This window comes from Trematosphaeria pertusa, assembly GCF_010094035.1.
Source record: "Trematosphaeria pertusa strain CBS 122368 unplaced genomic scaffold BU26scaffold_6, whole genome shotgun sequence".
NCBI classification, from domain to species: Eukaryota; Fungi; Ascomycota; class Dothideomycetes; order Pleosporales; family Trematosphaeriaceae; genus Trematosphaeria; species Trematosphaeria pertusa.
Genome location: NW_022987217.1, coordinates 1,197,517 through 1,220,004, shown reverse-complemented (window position 1 = coordinate 1,220,004; position 22,488 = coordinate 1,197,517). Strand labels below are relative to the sequence as shown.

The 22,488-nt window shown below is 54.1% G+C and overlaps 12 protein-coding genes across 12 annotated transcripts; 6 read left to right on the top strand and 6 right to left on the bottom strand.

Moving 5' to 3' along the window:
* Positions 1-71: 71 nt before the first annotated feature.
* BU26DRAFT_604288 (uncharacterized protein) lies at positions 72-1,686 on the top strand. Its single transcript, XM_033835512.1, has 3 exons — positions 72-140; positions 191-788; positions 838-1,686. The coding sequence occupies exons 2-3, from the start codon at positions 513-515 to the stop codon at positions 1,579-1,581; spliced, it is 1,020 nt and encodes a 339-aa protein (XP_033685025.1). The 5' UTR covers positions 72-140; positions 191-512; the 3' UTR covers positions 1,582-1,686.
* On the bottom strand, positions 1,651-3,855 carry BU26DRAFT_294236 (uncharacterized protein). The gene has a single exon (XM_033821689.1). It carries the CDS (start codon positions 3,454-3,456, stop codon positions 1,720-1,722), a length of 1,737 nt encoding a protein of 578 aa, XP_033685024.1. The 5' UTR covers positions 3,457-3,855; the 3' UTR covers positions 1,651-1,719.
* A 2,255-nt stretch (positions 3,856-6,110) lies between these two features.
* Positions 6,111-7,791, bottom strand: BU26DRAFT_593704 (uncharacterized protein; the record flags this gene model as incomplete). The annotated part of the gene is made up of 3 exons (XM_033834880.1): positions 7,208-7,791; positions 6,726-7,157; positions 6,111-6,157 (listed from the first exon to the last, which is right to left on the bottom strand). Exons 1-3 carry the CDS (start codon positions 7,449-7,451, stop codon positions 6,111-6,113), a joined length of 723 nt encoding a protein of 240 aa, XP_033685023.1. The 5' UTR covers positions 7,452-7,791.
* BU26DRAFT_294259 (uncharacterized protein) lies at positions 7,703-8,739 on the top strand. Its single transcript, XM_033821690.1, has one exon. It carries the CDS (start codon positions 7,955-7,957, stop codon positions 8,474-8,476), a length of 522 nt encoding a protein of 173 aa, XP_033685022.1. The 5' UTR covers positions 7,703-7,954; the 3' UTR covers positions 8,477-8,739.
* Positions 8,740-9,963: 1,224 nt separating this feature from the next.
* BU26DRAFT_294324 (cytochrome P450) lies at positions 9,964-11,847 on the top strand. The gene is made up of 4 exons (XM_033821691.1): positions 9,964-10,151; positions 10,197-11,306; positions 11,356-11,637; positions 11,684-11,847. The coding sequence occupies exons 1-4, from the start codon at positions 10,062-10,064 to the stop codon at positions 11,729-11,731; spliced, it is 1,530 nt and encodes a 509-aa protein (XP_033685021.1). The 5' UTR covers positions 9,964-10,061; the 3' UTR covers positions 11,732-11,847.
* A 116-nt stretch (positions 11,848-11,963) lies between these two features.
* BU26DRAFT_563901 (uncharacterized protein) lies at positions 11,964-13,058 on the top strand (the record flags this gene model as incomplete). Its single annotated transcript, XM_033833225.1, has 2 exons — positions 11,964-12,607; positions 12,653-13,058. 2 exons carry the CDS (start codon positions 11,964-11,966, stop codon positions 13,056-13,058), a joined length of 1,050 nt encoding a protein of 349 aa, XP_033685020.1.
* Positions 13,059-14,035: 977 nt separating this feature from the next.
* Positions 14,036-15,048, bottom strand: BU26DRAFT_518483 (short chain dehydrogenase). The gene has a single exon (XM_033828824.1). The coding sequence runs from the start codon at positions 14,934-14,936 to the stop codon at positions 14,163-14,165; it is 774 nt and encodes a 257-aa protein (XP_033685019.1). The 5' UTR covers positions 14,937-15,048; the 3' UTR covers positions 14,036-14,162.
* Positions 15,049-15,863: 815 nt separating this feature from the next.
* Positions 15,864-16,655, top strand: BU26DRAFT_400453 (uncharacterized protein; the record flags this gene model as incomplete). The annotated part of the gene is made up of 1 exon (XM_033822794.1): positions 15,864-16,655. A coding segment is annotated over one exon (792 nt), but the record flags the coding sequence as incomplete, so codon positions are not given.
* Positions 16,656-16,664: 9 nt separating this feature from the next.
* On the bottom strand, positions 16,665-18,218 carry BU26DRAFT_518481 (uncharacterized protein). Its single transcript, XM_033828823.1, has one exon. It carries the CDS (start codon positions 17,761-17,763, stop codon positions 17,074-17,076), a length of 690 nt encoding a protein of 229 aa, XP_033685017.1. The 5' UTR covers positions 17,764-18,218; the 3' UTR covers positions 16,665-17,073.
* Positions 18,219-18,446: 228 nt separating this feature from the next.
* Positions 18,447-19,743, bottom strand: BU26DRAFT_539990 (NAD(P)-binding protein; the record flags this gene model as incomplete). Its single annotated transcript, XM_033831530.1, has 2 exons — positions 18,447-18,922; positions 18,993-19,743. The coding sequence occupies 2 exons, from the start codon at positions 19,741-19,743 to the stop codon at positions 18,621-18,623; spliced, it is 1,053 nt and encodes a 350-aa protein (XP_033685016.1). The 3' UTR covers positions 18,447-18,620.
* A 187-nt stretch (positions 19,744-19,930) lies between these two features.
* On the top strand, positions 19,931-20,543 carry BU26DRAFT_294211 (uncharacterized protein). The gene has a single exon (XM_033821688.1). The coding sequence runs from the start codon at positions 20,118-20,120 to the stop codon at positions 20,442-20,444; it is 327 nt and encodes a 108-aa protein (XP_033685015.1). The 5' UTR covers positions 19,931-20,117; the 3' UTR covers positions 20,445-20,543.
* A 261-nt stretch (positions 20,544-20,804) lies between these two features.
* On the bottom strand, positions 20,805-22,035 carry BU26DRAFT_482823 (uncharacterized protein). Its single transcript, XM_033825783.1, has 3 exons — positions 21,737-22,035; positions 21,214-21,676; positions 20,805-21,165 (listed from the first exon to the last, which is right to left on the bottom strand). The coding sequence occupies exons 1-3, from the start codon at positions 21,957-21,959 to the stop codon at positions 20,868-20,870; spliced, it is 984 nt and encodes a 327-aa protein (XP_033685014.1). The 5' UTR covers positions 21,960-22,035; the 3' UTR covers positions 20,805-20,867.
* Between the last annotated feature and the right edge of the window lie 453 nt (positions 22,036-22,488).

Here is a 22,488-nt window from a genome sequence, read left to right as displayed (position 1 = left end):
ATGAGTAAGGTCGATGGTCTGAGCTTCAGAGTCGGACGTCATCAAACAGGCGAAAGCCGCGACCGTTCAAACACCTTCGAAGCGAGCGCAATTAGATTCGTCTATTTGTACATATTCCCCGACTATACACTTAGGCAAGTGTAAGCTATTTCATCCTCCTCGCCGTTCTTTTTCGCCAAGCGTTGCACAGGTCTCGACAAGCATGCAAGGACAGGCACGTGACCTGCTCCTTCACCCCCGTCAATCCTTGCCATTCGCCTGAAAAGAACCTCTTGACCCCTGATATGTCCTCAGGCGGGGAGTGATGTCTCTTCTCTACAGCTTCAGTGGCATATCACTTCAACCCCACCTGGGCATCCACCTGCCACGTCTGTCTGCAGCGACACCCGGCATCGGCGCTCCAACGAATCAGCGTCTCACCACCCCGTTTTTTCCATGATGACTCTATACAATTTTTCCGAGCATAAAAGCTAACCTTCCGAGGTTCCCACGGCTGTATAGAATACTTTGATATGCCCTCCGAAACCGAATTCCATCTCTTCACCTCCCTCCGCTACGACCCCCTCCTTCTCACCTCGGAGGAGAACTCCCAATCATGGCTGAACTTCGTCTCACCATCCCCCTTCTACATGCTGGTGTACCACCGAGATCGCATGCTAGAAGCGGCGCAGCACTTCGAATTCCGCGAAGTCGCCAAAAGACTCGAGGACGGCAAAGCGCTGCATGAGTCATTGTTGAAGGAGGTTAGGGCGTGGGTGGAGAAGGGCGGGCAAGATGAGGCGCTGAAAGTAAATACTCTCTGTTTACCCCAGATGACTTCAGTCTAACATCCCAAAGCTGCGAATACTGTTCGATCGCGACGCCAACATGACGGTCGAATTCGCGGTCCTGCCTCCCGTCCCACTATCGACGCTCTACCCACCCTCCCTGAATCCTCCCAAAGCAACCCCAACTCCCCATCCAGCAAACACTTTCAAGCCATCTCCCTTGACAGGCGGCGCTCTCAACCTCGGACCCACGGACTCTCTGCCCGCTCAGTCTCAGTCCACTCCACCACCAGCAGCAGAATGGGTCGTAAAACTCGATACCGAACCCACCCCCTCAACTCCATTCACCCTCCTCAAGACCACACACAGAGAGTTCTATGAGAAGAGCCGGCAGCGCGCCCTCCCAGTCAACCCCTCTAGCCCTATGCTCACCGAAGTCCTTCTCTACAACGAAGTTAACGAACTAACCGAAGGCACTATGACCTCTCTGTACTTCTTCCGAGGTGGGCGGTGGGTGACGCCACCCGTTGGCGTGCCAGCCGGAGAATTCACTTCCTCCACCCTGAAAGACGGAGATCGCAACGGGAATGGAGACGAAGGCGAGCTACGGAAGCCGTTTGCCGGGCGTTGGGGGCATAGTGTGAGGAGTGCGAAGGTGGGAGCGGGAGGGCAGCGCGGCACGAGTAGGAGATGGGCACTGAAGAAGGGGTTTTGTATGGAGGAGCCAGTTGGGAAGGAGACAGTGAGGGTTGGAGAGGGTGTGTGGGTTAGTAATGGTGTGAGGGGATTTGGATTTGGGAGGGTCGTAGAGTAGGCGAGGAGGAAGTTGTGCACACGAGCACACTGGACGAGTGTTGAAGCAATGGATCATTCTCGTTTATGCGGTAGGTATATGCAGTGCATACGCTAAGAACAAGAGAAACGGGGAAACGATCGCAAAGAACGATATGACTTACCTCCCCACCTTCGGCGCCACCCACCCCGGCTCACTACTCTGCCCAAGAATCTTCAAACACCTACAACTCCCCCTCGGCACCCCCTTCTCATCCGCCCAATAAGCATACCCCGTCCCCATCCCCACCGTACACATCGGATCCGTCCCACACATCACCAAATCCCCCTCATCATCCAGCACCTTGGCCGGCATATCGCACTTTAAGCACTTCAGCACCAGCCCCATCCGCCCCGCCTTATTAATATTATACTCGTCATTCTTCGCATGCTCCATCATCGCCTCGCTGATGTGGAACTTAACAGCCGGGAAGTACGCCTGATGATTCCCCGGCATGTTGAACTCGTGCATGGGGTGGAAGATGGGCGACTTGTCCTTCGAGGCCGCCATGTCTGTGTATTGGGGTTGGGACTGGGGCCATTCGTAGAGGGCGAGGCGCTTGGAGAGGAGGATCGAGGGCCGCTTGAGGTAGGGGTTTTTGATCGCGTCGAGGATCTTCTGCTTGCGGCTTTTCTTGGTGAGCGCGCTGGCACTGCCTCCGTTGCCATTGCTCGAGATGAATTTGAGGACCATGTCGAGCAGCTCGACTTTGGAGTCGCGCCGGGCGGGGCCCGAGGGATGCGCGTTGGCGCGGTGGCAGTTGCGGCAGATGATGGATTGGCCCTTGGGCGGGCAAGGGATGTACCACGGGCCTAGTTTTGCGCGGCAGTCGTCGAAGACGCATTTGTGGTAGAAGGTGGTAGTAGCGCCGAAGGCACCTGCCGCGTTGTTCGATGCAGCTCTTCCGTTCGCAGCGGCGTTGAAGCCAGCGGGGACGAAGGGCTGCCTCGCGACAACGACTTGGCTCTTGAACTGCGGTGGACACCTCTTCTCGTACTCGCCGCGTCTGCAGTCGGTCGCATTAGCATCGGCGTAGTGACCGAACTCCTCGCAAAGAATGCACCATTTGAAATCCGCAGCCACAGGCGGCTTCTGCTGGTTACGCGCAGTCGTCATCGCGATATCCTCATCGTCATCGCGATATCTCGCCTCGTACGACGAAGTGTCATATGAGCGCCATTCCGAAATAAGATCGCTGATCTTAGCATTCCACTTGATCTTCCCTTCATCAGCCGAGGTAGCTGAGCAGCCGCGCGTGGCATGGTTGACTGACGAGCAGTGCCAGCACCACTTGATGTCGTCGTACGCGCGCATAATGGTGGAGAGAAGCTGGTTCCGGAACTTCTTAGGCTCCTTGCACTCCTCGTAGACGTGCGTTCCGTCGCCGGCGTCCTTGCACCATTGGCAGATCTTGCCGGTTGCTTGCTGGACCGCCGATTCGCGCTCGAGGTAGTCATTGTTCCAAGGGCATTGGTGGGAGCGGTGGAAGTCGCACTGGCATTCGCAGCGCTCCTCCTCTGGGACCTCTTTGGCGTGGCAATTTTTGTACTCGTGGCCCGGGAATCCGCAGCGCGTACATGGATCGCGCCTCTTTTGCTGGTGCTGGTGGTTGTTGTTATTACCGTTGTTATTTTGATTGTTGCCGTTCTTGTTCTTGTTCTTGTGTTTATCTATCCTGTTATTCTGGTTTTGCGGGCCTCCGTGCTGAGGTGCCTTCTTGCACTCGTTCGTGTTGTGGTTATCTCTCTTGCAGTGCTTACACCACTTCCCGCCGTTCCCGCCATTCCCGCGGCCGCCGCCGCCATGCTGGTTCCCACCTTGGTTATTGTTATTCCACTTTCCTTTGAACTTGCCCATCGCGAATTGAATGATCTTACGAAACTGCAGTGTCTAAGGTGGAACGAAGTGAGAGTTTCGATCGGACCTGCTAGGCGTGATCAATGGACTCTAAGATGTGACGCGTAAAGATAACAGGTGGAAGAAATGAAGATGTCTGAATCAAACAGCTAGTGGAAGCCGGCGAAAACCAATTCCATATATGAAGATCCATTGTCCGGCGAACAACAGCCTTGTTGCAGAGATCATGGCTCTTTGTCATTTGCCACTTTTCTGGTATCTCTTTGTTGCGCCAAAGGGCGGACTCGAAATGTGAACGGACAAAGAAACAAGAATAGTAACAAGCAGACTGGTAGACAAGAGGCTTGGGGAGAGCCTTCCAATCTTGGTGAGCAACGGGCAGACTATCCTGAAAGGTAAGAAAGAGTGACGGTCACATTAGTTGCGAAGCAGGAATTTGCTTAGACAGTACCCAGGCCTGCTTTGGATGGCTCGATCGCGGACTAACATTAGTAGATTGGCACCGTCCCGAGAAAGGTTTCCCAGAGGGAGACTCGAGCACGCGAACCGGGTCCAGTCCGGCGAGCGAACAAAGTACGGCAATACGAGCCTCCGATACTGGCGAGGATTCTGATGCTTGCGAGTGTACACCAATCAAATATAGTAACGTGTGTCAACCTCGAAGGCTCGCTGGAGGTTGAGGTGCATACCGGCAATGCTCAGCAAGATGCCCAACCTTTCTTGGTGACCTCTGATGGCTGCTATCTAGGACCTATTCCGCATGTGACACATCACTGCTGTGTCATTTTTAGCGATGTCCCTATCTGGTAATGGCTGCATCAGCATAGACAGTGCGTGAGAGAGCCAGCGCGATCAATCCCGTTCCCAATAGCGGTGACCATACTGCAGGCGGGCGAGTTGTGCTGGCGTAAAGTGGACGTTTCGCTGCACGTTCTCCTGTATGGCCACGAGGCCGCATGCCGGTCGCATAGCAGGCCATGTGACCGTACCGTTGGATATTTTGGGCGCGCAGGATCCGGACTTCTGCGTAAGATCAGCGGAGCGCTCACGATCCGAATGCATGTCATATGAATATGCCCACACCGTTGAATATTTACCTATTTCTAGTTCTTCTGGAATCCCCAGATTTCGCGTGCGATGAAATTGGAACGCGCTGGATTTGGACGCGGATGAAGAAGAGGTCCAAGTCATCGCAGGAACGTTGGACGGTAGCGATGCACTACATCGGGATCCAACATTCCATTTGCGCTCGTCTGGATATTGAGGTGGGTCTCGATTTGGTAGAGTGGTCTGTTTGCATTATTGGAAGAGAGGAGCGCTGTCACCTAAGAGTCTGACGCGAAGAGTGCGTTCGACGCGAAGAGCGAAGAGTGCGGACTCGGTCGTTCGCCGTGGTACTATTCTAGGTCTCGCCGGCTCAGTATCCTCGGACTGCAGTTCGTAGCGATCGTATGAATAAAAAGCGAGGATTACACTGGTGACGACGGCGTTGACGACGTCTGAAGTGTTGTGTCGGAAAGGAGACAGGGCTCCGTTAGTCCTTCCGCATACGCACGCACCACTGGGCCCAGCCACACGCAGATTTCTTCAATAGAAACGCCTGAAGATTCAGGATGCCATTTCGAACGTCATTCTCAAGTTCTCGTCGTTGTGGAAGCCTCGAAGCCCGCAAGTCTCGCGCCGATCCCCGCCGATCCCCTCTAGCGCCCGCACCCCACGAGATATTCATCCACGACCTCAACCTCCGCCAAACATTCGCAGACCATCCCTTCCCCTTCCATCTCACACCATCGCACGCGAAAACCGACCAGGACCAGCACGCCTTCATACCGCCAAGTCCACGATCGGAAATGACACGCATGCAACGCATAAGACAAGCCTCCAAGCCCGACCAAGCGGATAGCCGCCGAGCGTCGGCGTGCCGCTCACCTACAGCGTATCTAAGATCTCTCTGGGGTGGGGCTCCATAAATGGCAATCGATCACGAACATTTGACGCCGCGCGACATTGCGTAGCCAAACTTCTTCTTCTTCTTCTCTATACTAGGAGAAATCCGAGTTATCCGAAGGATGGGTGAAGAAGGATGGGTGTTCATTCCCCCCTACATACGCGCCCGGGAATTTCGCGAAGGCCTCGTGTATGTACATACATGACAGCAGGCTCAATGTGCAATTTTCGATATCATCCCGAATCCTGTCAGCCACATCCAAACGGCATCCCACCCATCCAAAACCTCCGTAATCCCTTGTACCACCTCCCCTAGGTACCATGCCCTCCCGTCTCCCCGCCAAGCAAAATACCCGCCGAACCAACCACACCCAAACCCGCACCCAGCGCCGCCGACCCCAGCACCCCCTCCAGCCTATGAGACGCAAAGACCAGCCTTTCGGCCTGCGATTCGGTCCCGGCCGGCCGTTACACCGGGCCACAGCCGGTCTCGGTACCCAGACGCGACGGCTGCCTTCAATACTTCGAGCGCTTGCGCAATTATGCCTGCGCGGTTCACTGGGCCGCTAGAACGGCGGTCTTTGTGTTCCCACACCAGCGTGTCGATGGAGGGTGGTGCGGGATTGCGAATGGAGCGCGTGCGCCGGTCGTCGTACGCAGGTGGCACGCTGGATGCGTGAGGGCGGATGAATGGTTCGGCGCGGCGTCTACCGCATCGGGCAACGTATCATGGAGATTGAGCTATGGCGAAGGGCTTGTGAGGGCGGCCGGCAGCTAATGCGCGGCGCTTCGCTTTTGCTGATGCACGGCTTTGCGAAGGCTGGAGGGCGTTCTCGAAGGAGAAGGAACGACAGGCTCAATGCGGAGGGACAAAGGCCTTGTTCAAAGCGTCAGTGCTACGTTCTTCTTCCAGCAAGTCATGATTTCACGGCAAGCCATTTTCTTGGAGAAGAGTTGAAGATTTCAACATTTAGGGTGTAGATTAGGTATTCTATTTTGAGGCCGCGAGAATGCGCTGGCCACCCGATCCATCTGGTATCCTCCCGAACGCCGCGCCCGGTGCACCACACCGGGCGTAATGTTGTGAAGAAAGGGAAATGGTATCATGCAGAGAGACTCAAGAGAGAGAGAGTCGGAAGGGAAAGTACATAAGGGTATGCGGATAGGGAATCGCGAAACCGTTCATGCGTGGTAGACAAGATTCCTAATCTCTTCGAAACGGCGTCGCGAACTAAGCGCTTACGACGGTGGGCCGAAGACCCAGTACTGGGCAGCTGCCATAGGTTAGCTTAAGCTCTACAAATGATAGTGGAAGCACTCACCATAGGGAACTTGGAATGCCGTCTGTTGGCCCTGGCATTGCGCTGGCTTGTTGCCGCCTGCCGTCTCGATGCGATAGACGGTGTTGATGCCGCCTTGGGACAGATTGTTGTCGTCGGCGAGCTTCAGCCACTGGACTGCTCCCTCGTTCTTGGTGCCTGGACAAGCTGTCTTGGGCGCATCCACTGCGGCCTTCTTGAGGACGTAGGCGAGCGGGAAGGGGTTCGACTTGACCTGGTTGAGGGAGAAGGTGGGGGTCGTCTGAGTGAAGAAGTGGTTACCGAGCCACCTGCTGTAACCTTGCGAGTTGAGGTACGTCTCGAGCGGCCAGGCCCCGTATTGCGAGAGGGACAGGGCAAGGCCGGAGATGCTGCCGAGCTTCCATTGCGCCATCGGGTCATTGTTGAGTCGCGAGCCAAGGTCGTAGAGCTTTGCTGTGAAGACGTAAGTGAAGGCTTCCACCATGAAGGTGAGGGTTACGTACCAAGCGCGCCAGTGGTGCCCGGTGCGTCAGTCGAGATACTCGTCGCGCAAGTGTAGTTTTGGGTCCCAATGCCCAGCAGGACGTACTTAAGCTGGAGACCGGTGGGTGCCGGCAGGGTGTTCAGCGGCATCATCGAGGCCAGGCGGTTGAGATCGGTGCTCCGCGGCGGGTGAGGCAAGGCGCTGGCCGAGGATGCGAGAGCAACCACAGCGGTGACGACCGTGGAGAGGGAAGGAAAGAGCATGGTGAAGGGTAGTACTGGAGGACTTGAGGATGTTTTTGACAGAAGAGGAGAGAATTATAGGAAGACGAGGAGGCAAGAGGGGAGTAAGGAGGATGGAAGATATTTTCGCGTGATTATAGGTTGTAACGAGGTGGGCCACCCAGTGGCAAAAGTTAAACGGGAAGGCGCGATAGAGTGAAAACAAAGAAAGAGGCTCCAAGGTCGACGTTGGGCGTAGCTTCCCCCGGTCGTGCCTTCCTTTTAGCTGAAAGAGACAAGAGGCTGGTGTCCTTGTTCCACGGCTTCTCGACGTGGAGATTGTCCATCTTATAACCTGTCCTGGCCGGCCTGCAGTCCCGCCCGTTCAGCAGACACACGGCCACGGAGTCGCCATCCCGGCCCACGCGCCATGTACATGCAGGCAAGGCAAACTCGACGGGATGGCCATCCTTGAAGCGACCTGCACGGCCCAAATTGGTGAGACCTGGAGATGGATTTAGAAGTGCCGGGGTCTGCTTTTACAGATGGCGCCTTGCCCAGAGCGGAAGCGGTTAAAAATGCTTGTGTCCGTAAGCGCCCCTGATACGCTCAGCCTCGCGATCGGAGCCATGGGTTGCGCCAGCGATTCGATGCGCCGCCTGGCCTTTTGCCAACCGTCAACTGAGCCGCATGTCTGCAGCGCTTTCGTGGAAACGCTCTATTCGCACAAGAGGCCACGCGAGCGTTGGATCCAACAATGCTCTACGTACCCTCTGCGCACGCATCCCACGACGGTTGCCCTCCATCGTACGATGCGCACCGCAGCTGTCAGCTCTAGGGCTGTCCTAGTTTCACCATGGCCCTCCAAACGGGCACTGAAAATCTCAAACGGCTTGTCAGGTACCCGCAGAAAAGAGGTTGGAGTTGCTGGACGGCAGAAACAGAGGGGGTCGGAACGTGGCCCAGGCGTCATTCACCCGTTCGTGGGGAGGTTGGCGGTCCGTGCTCTGCATGCCAACAACGCCAACCACCACGCTAGCAAATTTGCCCAAGAAGGTCCGAATTAGCCGGCAAATGGCCTGAGTCTGGCTGCAGCACTACCCTAATGCCCCGCTTCGGGCAATAATGTGGGCTAATTAGCGTTCTTCCCGATATTGCCGGATGTTGCGGCGAGCCCTCACCTCATGGCTGTAAGCGTTAGACGCATTCCTTCGCGCTTCGCGGCCAGTGAGGAGGCCTCGCCTCGGAGCGAAGGGCAGGATTGGGAAGACAGACGAGCCGTTGCTTACGCGAGAGTTGTCGTGTCTTCCCGGATTCTGGCAGAGGTATATTGAGGAGATCTCTTGACCCTCGCACTCGATATTGGATTTGCGGAGAAGCAGAGATCCGATGCACTTACACGAGCCTCGCGCAGGCCACATAATGAAATGAGCGCCTTGTCGCGCCCTCGTCCAAAGCCGCCTTCTGCAAAAGGAAAGACTGAGACGGCGATATTAGCTCCGTTAGCGGGCTGCAAGAAGGGCCCGAGGCCCGAAGCGCTATTGGGCTGCCTGTTCGAGCTCCGGTGAATATTGGAGAGTGCTCGGGTAAGGGACGCGAGGGCTCCTCAAGGGCCTATGCACCTGTCAGCAAAACGAACTTCTTCATGATTCAAGTTGGTGTTTCTTCGTGGCGTTGTGTAGGTTGAGTGACGGAAGGTTCCTGTTTTGAAACACTAGGGATCAGCTCAAGCTTCGTGTCAGGGCACAAGCGAGGAGTTTCAAGAGCACGGTCTGCAGATCCTGATACAGGTACCAAAGCTAGAGGAACGGTCGAGAGTCTCTCAAAAGCTTCGATTCCGTTTCGGATATCATGAGGCGCGGATTGTGATCTCGAGTGCACCTGCATAGCGTGGACTTTGCCGTGGGGCACCTCAAACTTGACATCTCCTGCATCGTGCTTTCCGAAACTGTGACACCCACCGTGACGAGCAGAGGTGCCCGAATTCATCTGCCTGCGACGAAAAGAGTCGAATATGGAGCTCCTGAGCGACGATAAGGGCTAATGCGGTCCTTCGATTCCACTTCTTCCGCAGTCCGCCCGAGCTGACGGCTGGGGATGCCGTGTGCCGTCGCCATCCACACGAGTCGGGGACGTCAGAATAATTGCAGAACCGATCCTTCGACTGAGAACACGAGTCGCAGGAGTGAATGGAACGAGAGGAACGAGAGTCGCTCCTTGAAGCGCGAGGACGCAGAACGTGATGTGAGGTGTCATGGCTCGAGCGCGCCGTTTCGTTTTGAGCAGGCGACGGGCTCAAGGCTGGCGTGTGCTGTTTGTCTGCGCGACGTAGCAGAAAGCCAAGTCCAACCACGCTTCGTTGCCATTGCCAGAGCACCTCGGAAGCGTTGGATGGATGAAGTCTGTCGGCGAAAGCGGAGTATAGCGACTGAAGGCATCGCTCGCAGTGATGCATCTCTTCGCGAGGATTGCCACTTCCCGATGGGGAATAGCCTGGCGGGGCAGGCCAACTGTCTTGACCTCATTGCTTACCCTTCGATTCATTGAGGACTCTATGCACCAGGGAACATATCTCCCAAGGTCAGACTTCGCGGCCGTCTGTGTGGAACAAGTGGTGCGACGTGATACCGCCCGGAGATAAAGGATGCGTGTATGGCCGCCGAGATGACCATTTCCGTGGATCAGGAAGCATTGCCAAAGGGTGCTGCCTTAGTAGCAACGTTTCTAGCGAGTTTATTCATTGTAAGTCGCTCCGCCCATTCACTTAAGACACCCTAATACCTTCAGACGATATTTCTCTATGGCTCTTACAATACGTTCCTACATCCTCTTCGTCGATACCCAGGACCTGTGGCATGGAGAGCGTTCCGGTTTCCGTACGTCATCGCCACTCATCGAGGAGAAATGCACCAGAGACTCAAGCAATTCCATGAAAAGTACGGACCTGTCGTGCGCATCGCTCCAAACGAGCTCTCGTACGCTGATGGAGCTGCTTGGAAAGACATCTACGGCAACCGACCTGGCCATCTCCCTTTCACGCGCTCAACCTGGTTCAAGCCAATGTCTCCAGGCGAGCCTCACTCGATCATGGGTCCCGACGAGGAGGCCCATGCGAAGACGAGACGGGCTTTTGCGAATGCATTCTCCGAGAAAAGCTTGAGGGACCAGTCGCCCGTGATCGAGGGTTATCTCGACATCTTCATGAAGCAGCTAAAGGCGCCTGCTGCAGGTAGGCAATGGACGGAGAAGACTGTCGACCTTAACGTGTGGTTCAACTTCTTGACATTCGATATTTCCGGAGACCTCTCTTTCGCAGAATCCTTCGATTGCCTCAAGACTGGAAAAGCACATCCTTGGGTCGAAATTGCCCAAGATTTCGGAAAAGGGTTATCCCTCGTAGCTTCGGTCAATCAATATCCGCCAATCGACAAATTGCTGCGCTATGTGATTCCGAAGAACATCAGGCAGAGGCAGACTGACCATCGTGCTATGAGTTACGCCATGGCGAGGAAGAGGCTAGCCCTTGAGACGGACCGACCGGACTACATCACGCCAACAAAGAAATACAGTAAAGAGAAGGTGGCGCTATCGATTGAAGAGTGGCAGGTCAACATGGTGGTCATCGTCTTTGCGGGGAGCGAAACGACGGCCAGCGCCCTGACGGCGATAACCCGCGAGCTGGTGCAGAACCGTGGAGTCTTGAACCGCCTAACGCGGGAGATTCGGAACGCGTTCGAGAAGGAGGACGATATCAAGATTGCTTCGACAGGTAGCTTACCCTACCTAGATGCCGTGATCAACGAGGGATTGCGGCTAGACCCACCCATCGTTATCGGCGTGCCCCGAGTCGTCCCCGAAGGTGGAGATTCAGTTTGTGGACAGCAGATTCCTGGAGGAGTAAGCACTGCTATTCTTCACGCTATTTTATAAGCTCATCACCATGTAGACCTACGTTAGCTTCAACCAGTTTTCAGCAAACCGCCAGTCGCGCAACTTCCGGCATCCGAACTCCTTCATACCTGAGCGATTTCTTAACCCAGACCCAAACACCGATGACATGTCGTCTTTCCAGCCATTTAGCATTGGAAGGCAAAGCTGTATCGGCATGAAGCTCGCGTATGCGGAGATGCGCGTGACGTTGGCAAGGCTGCTGTTTGCATTCGACATCAGCTTGGCGAGTGAGAAGGATAGATGGGACTGGGGCGAGCAGAAGACGTACATTTTCTGGGTGAGCACATGGTACCCTTGGAGTGACTTCTCTAATGCATTCGTAGGACAAACGACCATTACGGGTAACGTTGAGGCGAAGCCGTGTCAGCTAGTCAAGGATTTCAGTGATCCACACATCTGTTGCGGTCGCTCCTCGCTAACTGACCGGACGAGCATCCCTTCGTCGTACGAATAACGCAGTTTGCTACAAGTGTCGAGGGCTCGGTGGCTCCGCTCTTCCACAGACGTCGCACCGAGCGGGGCGCAGCCTCAACAGGCGGTTGAATAACTGCCAGAACTTCCATCCTTTTCCGTTTCGTCCCTTATGCGGCGCTTTCTTTCATCATGTCCTTTGGAATCTCTATCGGCGATTTCATCGCCGTCGGGAAAGTCATCGCTGATATATCGAGCAATCTCCGATCCTCTGGAGGATCCAAGTCCGAATACCAGGAGCTAGAGCGCGAGCTCGAGACCCTTCAACAAATTCTTCAGCAGATAGACCAGCTTCAGTCTACCCATCCGAACCCGACGCTCGATTCAGTTAAATATGCCGCACTCAGTTGTCGACATACCTTGGAGCAGTTCCTCGACAAGGTGCAAAAGTATGATCACTCCCTAGGGGTATGGTCGCAGCCATCCAAAATCCGCGGAGCGGTCGATAAACTTCGCTGGGGCATTGAGGAGAAGGATGAGGTTCGCAAATTGCAGGCGTATCTAAACACGCACAACGCGATGATCAACACGCTTCTTCTGAAGCTTGGGCTTGAAAATATGAACGCTGGATTTTCCAGTCTCAAGATCAGCGGTGATCGAATCCAAGAGATCACGGAGGATACCCACCAATCTGTTGTGTGCATCGAACAATCGGTCAAGAAGCAGGAAGGTCTGTTAGACAACTTTGGTCTTTCTCTGCCGAAGCTCATCCGTGCGCTTGCCCAAGATTTTGGGTCGTCGTGGGAAAAGCTTGCGCAGATGCTCAGCCGACTATGGTAAGTGTTTACTGAACTCTTCGATGCTCTGCTAACCGCTTCCAGTGAATCCACAGAGCAGATATACACAATCCTTGTCCAAATTAAGACGTGTACACCAGCCGTGAACACCCGATGGACATTCTTCCAGGACCCTGTCGTCGTCGAAGACGCTTTTGGTGTGAAGTTCCCAGTGCCGTCAGAATATGACGGTACATTGCTCCATGCGATTATCAGGCATAGGTTTTCGAGAGGCTGCGAAATACAAAACGTGACGGACGGAGGTTACTCAGTTTTCTACACCGATGATCCTTCCCGCTCTCTATCTGCAATCGACCATCTATTCCCTGGGTGTCGCATTACTGTTGCAGCGTTTGTTGGATACAATGTCGCCTTGGGAACACCGGACTGCCCAATATGCGGCAGTTCGAATCGGGCAGCCCTCCCAGCAGACGGCCCTCACGAATGGTAAGGCAAATGCACCCCTTTATGGCGACAATACGGAACGACTAAACCTGAAAACAGCGGACAGTGTACGGTGCGCTTTGATAATAAGTTCTACAATGATCTACTACGCTCTGAGCTTGTGGATGACTTTTCCACTAGTGGATGTGGGTTTGGTCAACCGCCGTGCACGTTTGAGACCGCATACAACGAGGCGAACGCGCGCGGAGTCGCCCTTGGAGGCACAGCTAGTGAGCTCCGCTGCTTCCGTAACGTTATGAGCGTCCCTTCTCTGGACTTAAGTGTCCCTCCGAAGCTAGTGGCATGGGTGAATGGGGGGATTCATAAAATTAGCGGGATTTCCTTTGGAGACAAGGAATTTTTTGGATGCAAACGCGTGCCCAGTGCGACGGCGCGGAACGACATTCAGTCCTTCTCTCATACTCGCGCTTCTCTTAGATTCATGCTGGAGGTTCGGGCCGTCGTGCAGGTGGGCTGCAGGGAAAAGTAAATACGTCAACTATTCATTTTTAGCGTGTTTCTCTTCAACATTTTGGACGTAACTTTATCGGCACTTCACTCTGCATTTTTACTTGTTTCGAATGTCAGCCAAGATGGATAGAGGCCATGTATGCGCCCGGAACAGGGCTAGTCCGGCACACTACCAGAACAGCTGAACCGACGACCTGAACGCGAAGTCGTTGTACCAGAGAGTTCTCTCCAAGGCTTCGCCGCTTTCGAAAAGTTTTCGCGTCCACGGACTGAATACTCTCTCTCTCAACAGATGGAGTGGATGCAGACTACTTTTCGCCCCGACCCCGAGGGCATCAAAAGATGACAATATGCCCCTTTTACGGCGAACTTAAAGCTGCTATTCGGTTGAGCTCGCACCTACCGCACTGGGGCATAGAGAGGTGAAAGACCTTGTGAGCACGCGCACGAGCAAACTCTAGTGACACACAATCTATTCATCTGTTGTCACAGTCATACATATGGAAGAAGTATTGATATAGCTAGTTTAATTGGGTAAGGCTTAAGACAAGACCCAAAAACGCCGGGCAGAGCGGCTGAACTACCTCTGACTTGCCGTGTTCTGCCGCAGTAGCGATTTAATCGCTCACCCTCGTGGGATCTACCACGGCCACGTTTTCCCATAGCGCTGAACAAAGAGATCCATCTCCGCATCCCGCTTACCCTCCACGATATCCAAAATCCCCTGAGCACTCGTCTCGCTACTCTCAGCTCCCACTTCCCTCCTCTTCTTCCTAGACTCTTCTCCTCGCGCAGAATCTCCTATTACGATATCCGTAATGACGAACCCTGGACAGTACGACCAGACTTTGAAATGCTTCTCTCTGTAGTTGTACTTCTGGTTCGCAGAGGCCATGTTGAGCGCCGCCTTCGACATGCGATAGGCGTCACCTGGATGATGGTAGAACGCGTCGGTTGAGTCCAGACGCGCTCCTATGCTCCCGAGGCCGGAGCTCACATTGATGATGCGAGGGTCGTTCGATTTCTGGAGGAGTGGAGCGAGGGCGTCGGTCAAGATAACGGGACCGTATACGTTGACCTCGAAGGTCTCGCGCATGGCAGCGCGTGTCGTGGGACCGGTCACGAAAATACCGGCGTTGTTGACAAGAACATCGAGTTTGTCGAAGTTGGCCTCGATCTCCTTGACGGCAGTGAAGATGCTCTCGTCGGATGCAACGTCGAGCTTCTGGAAACTCAGAGTGCCCTTGAGTTTCATGGCTTGTAGTTTTTTGAGGGCATCGAGACCCCTTTGCTCATTTCGCGCGCCGACGATAACGTGGTTGTGAGAGTCGGCTCTCGCAAGGAAGAGCGCTGTATCGTATCCAATCCCAGTGTTAGCACCGGTGACGAGCATGATGCGTTTGCCTGAAGCCATGTTGACTTTCGCAATATTTGTTTTGTTGACTCGGTTGGGAAGTTGGAATTTTTGATTGTCTGAACGAAATCGGCGGTGGTATATCTGTCACATACAACATCAGAGGTCCTTTATATACAAGATTTTCAGTCTATTCATCTCAGGTCCCTCCATAATATGTTCGGGCATTCTCCAACTCTCATGAGTAATGCGGAGTCGGAGTCCTTTCACCAAGCTGCAATTGTCAGAGAGCGACAGAGGGGAGATTGCGGGATCGGTGTTTGGTAGTATTATAAATTGTCGGCATCTCGCAATTACCAGAGAGCGACAGAGGGGAGGTTGCGGAGTCGGTGTTTGGTAGTGTTATGAATTGTCAGCATCTCGCAATTATCAGAGAGCGACAGAAGGGAGGTTGCGGGGTCGGTGTTTGGTAGTGTTATGAATTGTCAGCATCTCGGAGAGCGACAGAGGGGAAGTTGCGGAGTCGGTGTTAGAGGAGATTAGATCTACATTTCTGGCAAGAATAATAACGTCCCTCCCTACGTAGCGCAAAACCCCCCGTGCCGCAAAAATATATCTTTTATGCACTTTATTTTCTTCTAGTTATTCTAAATTTATCTAGTTATTTAATAGAGGCAAAATCTACTTATTAGAGGGCGCGATATTCTACTGTTAGAGGGCGCGTTAACAACTCCCATTAAAAATGCCGCATCTGAGTATGTAACCCTGCAGACTGCGAAGATCTCCCGCGACTCTGCATATGATGCTCCACCCGTTCCCCAAGCTCCCGCATCACCCGTGTCTTCCGGCTCGGAAGGCTTGGTCCTCTCCATCCTCGATCGGAATCGCATCATCTTGACGATGCACTAGCCACGACAAAATCGAGCCATCGACAGCCACACGGCCTAAGGCTCCTTCTCGCATACCACGACTCCGCAACCCAAAAAGATGACCCTCTTCAACCCACAATTCCAAATCCTCTCCGACATCCACCTCGAAACGCCCACTCTCCACCCGTCGTACACATTCTTCTCGCGCAGCCCAACGCGCTTCCCGCTCCTCGCATCCAATCTGCTCCTACTCGGCGACATCGGGCTCGTCCAACACCATGCTCTCTTCAGCTTCCTACGCTACTTGCTCGAGCGCACGCCCAATCTCCGCATCTTCTACGTCCCCGGAAACCACGAGGCATATGGGATGCCCATGGACGCTGCGCTGAGCGCTATGAGGACCTTTGAAGAGCACGTGCGAGCAGAATTCGGAGAGCGGTTCTGGTTTATGGACAGGCAGCGGGTGGATGTCTCGCCTACGCTCACGATTCTCGGTTGTGCATTGTGGTCGAGGATCGACGAGCGGCAGAGCGAGGCGTGTGCGAGCGCGCTTACGGACTTCCATGAGACGAATGGCATACGAGATCGGACGGTGCAGCAGCATAATGCGGATCACGCGCGGGATCTGGAGTGGCTGAATGAGCAGGTTGGGGCTATATCGGCTTCCGAGGGCTACCGTAAGATTATCGTGTTGACGCATCATTCGCCTACTGCGGATCCGCGCGCTAATGATCCAGTGCATGCGGATTCGAATGTTAATTCGGGGTTTCGGACGGATTTGAGCAAGGAGGCTTGCTGGACGAGTCTGAATGTGAAACTCTGGGCGTTTGGGCATACGCACTTCAGCTGCCAATATGTCGACGAGGAAGACGGGAGGAAGAAGCTGGTTGTGAGTAATCAGAAGGGGTACGCGTACCCGGAGGGCCAGGGGAATTGGGAGGTCAAGCCGATGGTGGTGGAGGCTGGTGAAGGAGAGGAAGCTTGGAAGATTGTAGTAGGGAAAGATGAGGAAGGTAAGAGTGAGGAGGCAAGAAGAGCTGGTAGTGAGAAGACGAAGATCAATGTGAGAGGTGGATCGGGGGCGAGACAGGCGCAGGAGGAGCAGAGGGAGAAGGAGTCGGGACTTAAGAAGGTCGGATCGAACATCAAGAAGAAACTGGGACTCGGGAAGAAGTGAGACGATACTTGTGAGCCACATAGGAGGTACCTCTCACGGGACGTTCATCGTCGCTGAGGAAGAGCAGGAGAATCTGAAAGAGAAGACCCACAAGAATAGAGCGCTAAACCCCGACTTTGCAGAAAAACAACTCGACATTCGCACCATTCATCTAGTTCCCCACCGGCATCCCCATCGTCAACAAACCACCCCAATTCCCCACAGCACTCACAATCCCATTCGCCTTCTTCTTCCGCTCCCTCGTCCGCTCCTCCCGCGCATACACGCACACCGCCGTCAACACACACAGCCCACACCAATCCTGATCCTGCGCCACGCGCCAATCATACACCTCCAGCACGCCAAACTCATTGACGCCCTGCGCGCCGCCAAACCGCGCCAGCACCGCCCCGGAGCTCTCCTCCACCAGCTTCAACCGCTTGTCCGCGCTCGTCAGCGCCTCGTGGTCGTGCACCCACTTGTACTTGCCCAGCCGCGGCACCTCGAGCTTGTACGTCGTCTTCTCCACGTTGAGCCCGCCGCCGCTCTTCTCTAGCTTCACGTCCGTGCCGTACGCGTCGAACTTGCAGTCGAGGAACTTGGCGCTCGCGGTTTGGATCAGGCAGTGGCCCACGACGTCGGCGTGCTGCTCGTAGGTACTGGCGATGCTGCGGTGGATGGCGACTTCGATGGTGTCGCGGAAGGATTTCTTGAGCGACAGCGTGATAGAGTATGCGTATGCGGTGGGCACGGGCGAGGTCACGGTTAGCTTGCCCGCGAGGTTTTGCGCGATGGTGTAGGTTATAAGTGGGTTTGGCGAGGGCGCTGCAGCGGCGGAGTGCTTTTGGCGGAAGAGGCCCATGGTGCTTGCTGTGCTGTGTGGTGTGCTTCGTTGGTTTGCAAGTAGTGTGTTTGGCTTTCTAGTGCGAATCAAGGCAGAAGTAGGTATGGTATGCAATAGCGGCTTGGGAAAAAAGTAGTGTAGTGCTTGGTTTGGAAGTAGGGTCTTGGACTATGGGAATGCCATATCCGCCGTTTTGTATGATGTCGCGGTATGATGTCGCATGCTCCAGGGATCCTCTATTGTTAGACAGGGAGCACAGCTGGTTTTTGGGGTGCAATGTGCGAGGCTGTTGCGTCGTTGCCTCAGATCTCGCAGTTCGTTACTGTGATGGGGTAGACGCTGGAACGGGGCGTTACCGCTTTGGGTGTGGATGCGCTGATGATGTCATCTGGTCGTTGGGACCAATGTGATTTGTGCGGCGAGGCTCAAGGTAATGCAAAACCTCCGAAGGGCTCGATGATATTGCCCCGAGGTCTCCAAGGTCGTGGTCATCCTGCCGTCGCGGCCTCGGTTTCTATCTACGTGTAAGCGGTAAGCGCCTTGCTGACTAGGAGGTAGATCAAGCAAGAAATCGCTCAGCCGGCGTTTCCGCCCCGCGGCGTGTTTCGAGAGCCCGTCGAGCGCCCTATCGTGGAGTACCGCAGTCTTTTTCTTCCATCCACGTTCACAAGTTGGCGGCACACGAACTGTGCACTTCCTCAATTGGCGCTGGAAGAGCTCGGTCACGCGGGGTTTCGTGGTACAGGAAGAGCTACTTGAAATGTGCTACACTATGGCCTTGCGCATTGCAATAATCCCTCCGACTTGGTACCTACTCTGCTACTCTACGGTCTACTACGCGCGGCGGCTCTCGTTCCCAGATCAGTACGCCAAAGTCATTCCTCGTCCGAAACCTTCAACACTGTCTTGCCGAAATTTGCTCCCGTGAACATACCCAAATAGCAGGCGGCCGCATTCTGCATACCGACCGTAACGCTCTCCTTCGTCTTGATCTTCCCTTCTTTCAGCCACACGCTCATCTTAGTGAAGAATTCCACGGCATATTTGCCCACAAACTGCGGGTCGGATATGATGAATCCCTGGATGGTGAGGCGCCTGAGGAAGAGATTCATCATATTCTTGATGCCATACTTCTCTTCCTGGGGCAGGTTGTACTGGCTGATCATCCCGCATCCGACTATTAAATCGCAGTCAGCACATGAAATCTGCTCTACGTGGGGAAGGCTGGGAGGATAGCGGGTACGTACCTATTCTTCCAAAATCCTTCATTACTGCCAGCGCAGCATCTAATGTCTCACCCCCGACATTGTCGTAGTAGATGTCCAGCCCCTCTGGGGCCAGCCGCTGCAGTGCCTCCGACACATTCTCTTTCTTGTAGTTGAAACCGGCATCGAAACCCAACTCGTCGATGATGAACTTCAGTTTCTCATCGCTACCAACGCTTCCGATGACCTTTAGGCCCTCCATCTTGGCAAGTTGGCCAACGACCTGGCCCACTCCGCCGCTCGCAGCTGAGATGAAGATGGTGTGCCCCTTTTGGGGCTTGCCAATCTCGTAGAACGACGCGTATGCGCTTAGACCCGCCGTGCCTAGAGCGCCGGTGAAGAGGACTGTGTCCAAGCCGAGGGGGTTCTGCAACTTTCGCACGAATGGCAGCAAGAACGGAGGCACAACCGAGTATTCTTCAGCGCCGACCATGCCCCATACGAGGTCGCCTGTTTGAAAGTCCAGCACCGCCGACTTGAGGACCTTAGAAACGGCGCCACTGATGATTGGCTGCCCTGGGGCGAATGGCGGCGCCCAAGTCGCATTGTCAGGCTCGCGCATGCAACCTCGCTGATAAGGGTCGAATGAGATGTAGAGGTTCTTCACCGTCAGCCCTCCCTCGGGAGGTTCGGTGTTGAGATCGAACTGCCTGGTCTCGACGTCCAAATGCTCTCCAATGACCGGGAATGCTTCCGGCACTTTCTTGAAGATCAATCCAACGTTGGGAACCATGGTGGTAAGATAGAGAAGGACTGCTTCAGAGCGGAAAGTGATCGAAAATACTGGCAATAGTAGAACAAAGTCGAGGAGTCGTTGTTCTGCTTCGTCTGGAAGTTGCGCATCGAGAAGGGCCGTATTTATGTCAGCTCAGTCGCCGCACGAACCTTTGGATCTTCGGACAGGGGCCATTCTTCCTCTTTCCTCTGGACCATAAGCCTTTGCATTTTCTCGTTCCTAGACCGCCCCGTGTCAGCTCCAACAGCAAATAGGAACAAGGCGGCTCTTCACTGGATCTTCTGAGAGTCCTGCAATCCAGCGGCACAGCAACTTCAGTTCCATGGAGCAATCCCGTTGCGACGTGACGGCCCAAAAGTTTGGATTGATCTATGCGCATATCAACGACCTGCGGTGCGACCCGTCTCGGACCGAGCCCTTATTGTTCGCAGCATTCTCTAGGGTCCAGCGATCCTTCACATGCTGTTGATAGACGAGCCCGACGCGCTCGGTTCTCGGCCCCCGCATTCACTCCTGTGCCGCAATATGCTCCGGCGGATATCACACCGATTTTGGAGGCCCCTGTCAAAAATGGACCAATGTGCTCGCGATCCGCCATGCACCCCATCCACAAAGGAAGTATCGGCTCACCTGCAGCAATGGAGGACTCTTACCAAATTATATTGTGTTGGCGAATATCGAGATACTATCCTACATGAGCAGATTTTGATCCTTGTGCTCATGATATATTGCATGCCGCAAGGACGGAGACGTCCACTTCACGGCTTGGAATGTTAGGGCCGTGCTACACAACGTCGAAACTTCGAAGTCCGCAATACTTCGGATCAGGGCATCTTGGCATGTTTGTTGGTTCATTGACGAACTCTGCACCGCAATCCCCCCGCCTCCTTGAGGACCACTAGGCATCTCTAATCCCAGTTCGAATGACTGAGGCTCCCTGCAGAACGGAGTGTCTTTTTAGGAATTTAATTGTATTGATCTACGCCAAGACAGATGATACTGAGATTTTCCGACCCTACGATTCCAAAGGGATAGAGAAACAAACGTCAACAACCGGAGTTTCCGATGGAGGTGACAACGAGTTAAGGCTGTCATCCCATTTCAAGTGGCGCGACGGTATCTCAATGACCGAGGATACTATCTTCGTCGCTCCGCTGGTCATTGCCTCGCTGCTGCCGCCATTCAAGCTGGATACCGCTCGGACCACTACTGTTGTTCGAAGTGCTCTTTACTGCTCGCACTCCGCTGAACAGCTTCAGGATGAGGGGTCGTAGCGTGGGTAGGCATGCTGCGACCAAATAGATCCCTGGCTCTACCAAGGACCAGATTGCCAATTCCGCCGAAACGAACGTACCATCGTAGATGAGAGCTTTGACATTGAAAAAGATCGTGAAACGAATGATGGATGTGACCAAGCCCCTTCGAGCAGTGAGCATAGCGACAGGGCTAAATCTGGGTTGCACTCACATGCTGCCGGTTATGAAGATGAATGTCAAGGCTGCCCTTTCCTTCTTCGACATTCTAAGGCCCCAAATGACGGGAAGAGGCAGAACAAGCATGACCACATCCGTCACGATATTCGGAAGACTGATCCATCGCCAGTAAGCCACCGTATCGATACAGTGAAAGTACGCATATTCGACGCCTTTCCAGCGAGCTGAGAACGGATGGCAAGAAGCAAGAGATGCCACGACTCCAGCAAAGCCACTTGCGACTATGATGCCGCCGAGGATATAGGCAGAATATCGGTACCGCTGAATCAGGAAGATGCGAAGATAAGATGCCAGAATGGATAGCTTTGGGAATACTACTGCGACGCAGTACAGCTCCTCGATCGCATAGCCGCATTTCGACCAGTTGGTGATGGCTGACGGATTGGAGACAGCAAGTACATCGAGGTGTCTTCCAATACCAGCGATATACGTCTCAACTGCGGTTATGTTAGCGTCTTCCAGCCAATTCAATCACCAACACGCCATCGACAGCATACTTATCGCCAGGATGCAAAGCCCTAAACAAAACAGCAACGCCGGGAAGACGAGATAGTCATCGAGACCCAGTTTGGCTCGGATGAGCCGGCGTGAGACGAATCGTAAGGTCACAATGGTAACCTCAAGGACGATAAATGCGATCGCGGTTCCTCTTGCTATTGGACCGCGATCTTCTTCGAAGTATGCGGGAGCGAATGTCGGATTGGCTGATTGCGATGCCATGACCTTCTTGGGCGAATGGGCCAATTGCTTAGTGATGAAAACAGTGAGTATTGTTTTGAAGGAGGCAATCTCTAAGCGGAGGTAAGAGTTAATAGTAACTTCGCAAAGTGGCGTCCAGTAGCGATAAATCTGGGCCTCTCAGTCGACCTAACCTTGGCACCCATACAGAATCACACGATCGCTGCGCCCGATTCTATGGGTTCCATACATCTCATCCTACGGAGTCCCCTGAAATGCATGCAGCCGCATTCGGCCAATACCCCAGCTCATACATATTACTTTTGTCCTTCGCTCACCGACGTGCATAACGGCAACACCGTTCGACGAGGCAGTGTGAGTTTGCTGTGCCTCATATACCTACTAGTAAGAGGGACTAGAGCGCAGCGGATAAAAGCATTATATTGTGATGAGGCTGTTGGTGGTCGAGTCGCCGAGCGGTTTCATTGGTGTCGGTCGGTGAAGTCCTGGTGCAACAATGCGCATGGTGGTATATCCATAACCTCGAATTAGGTTGCTTCGTTTTCTCTCA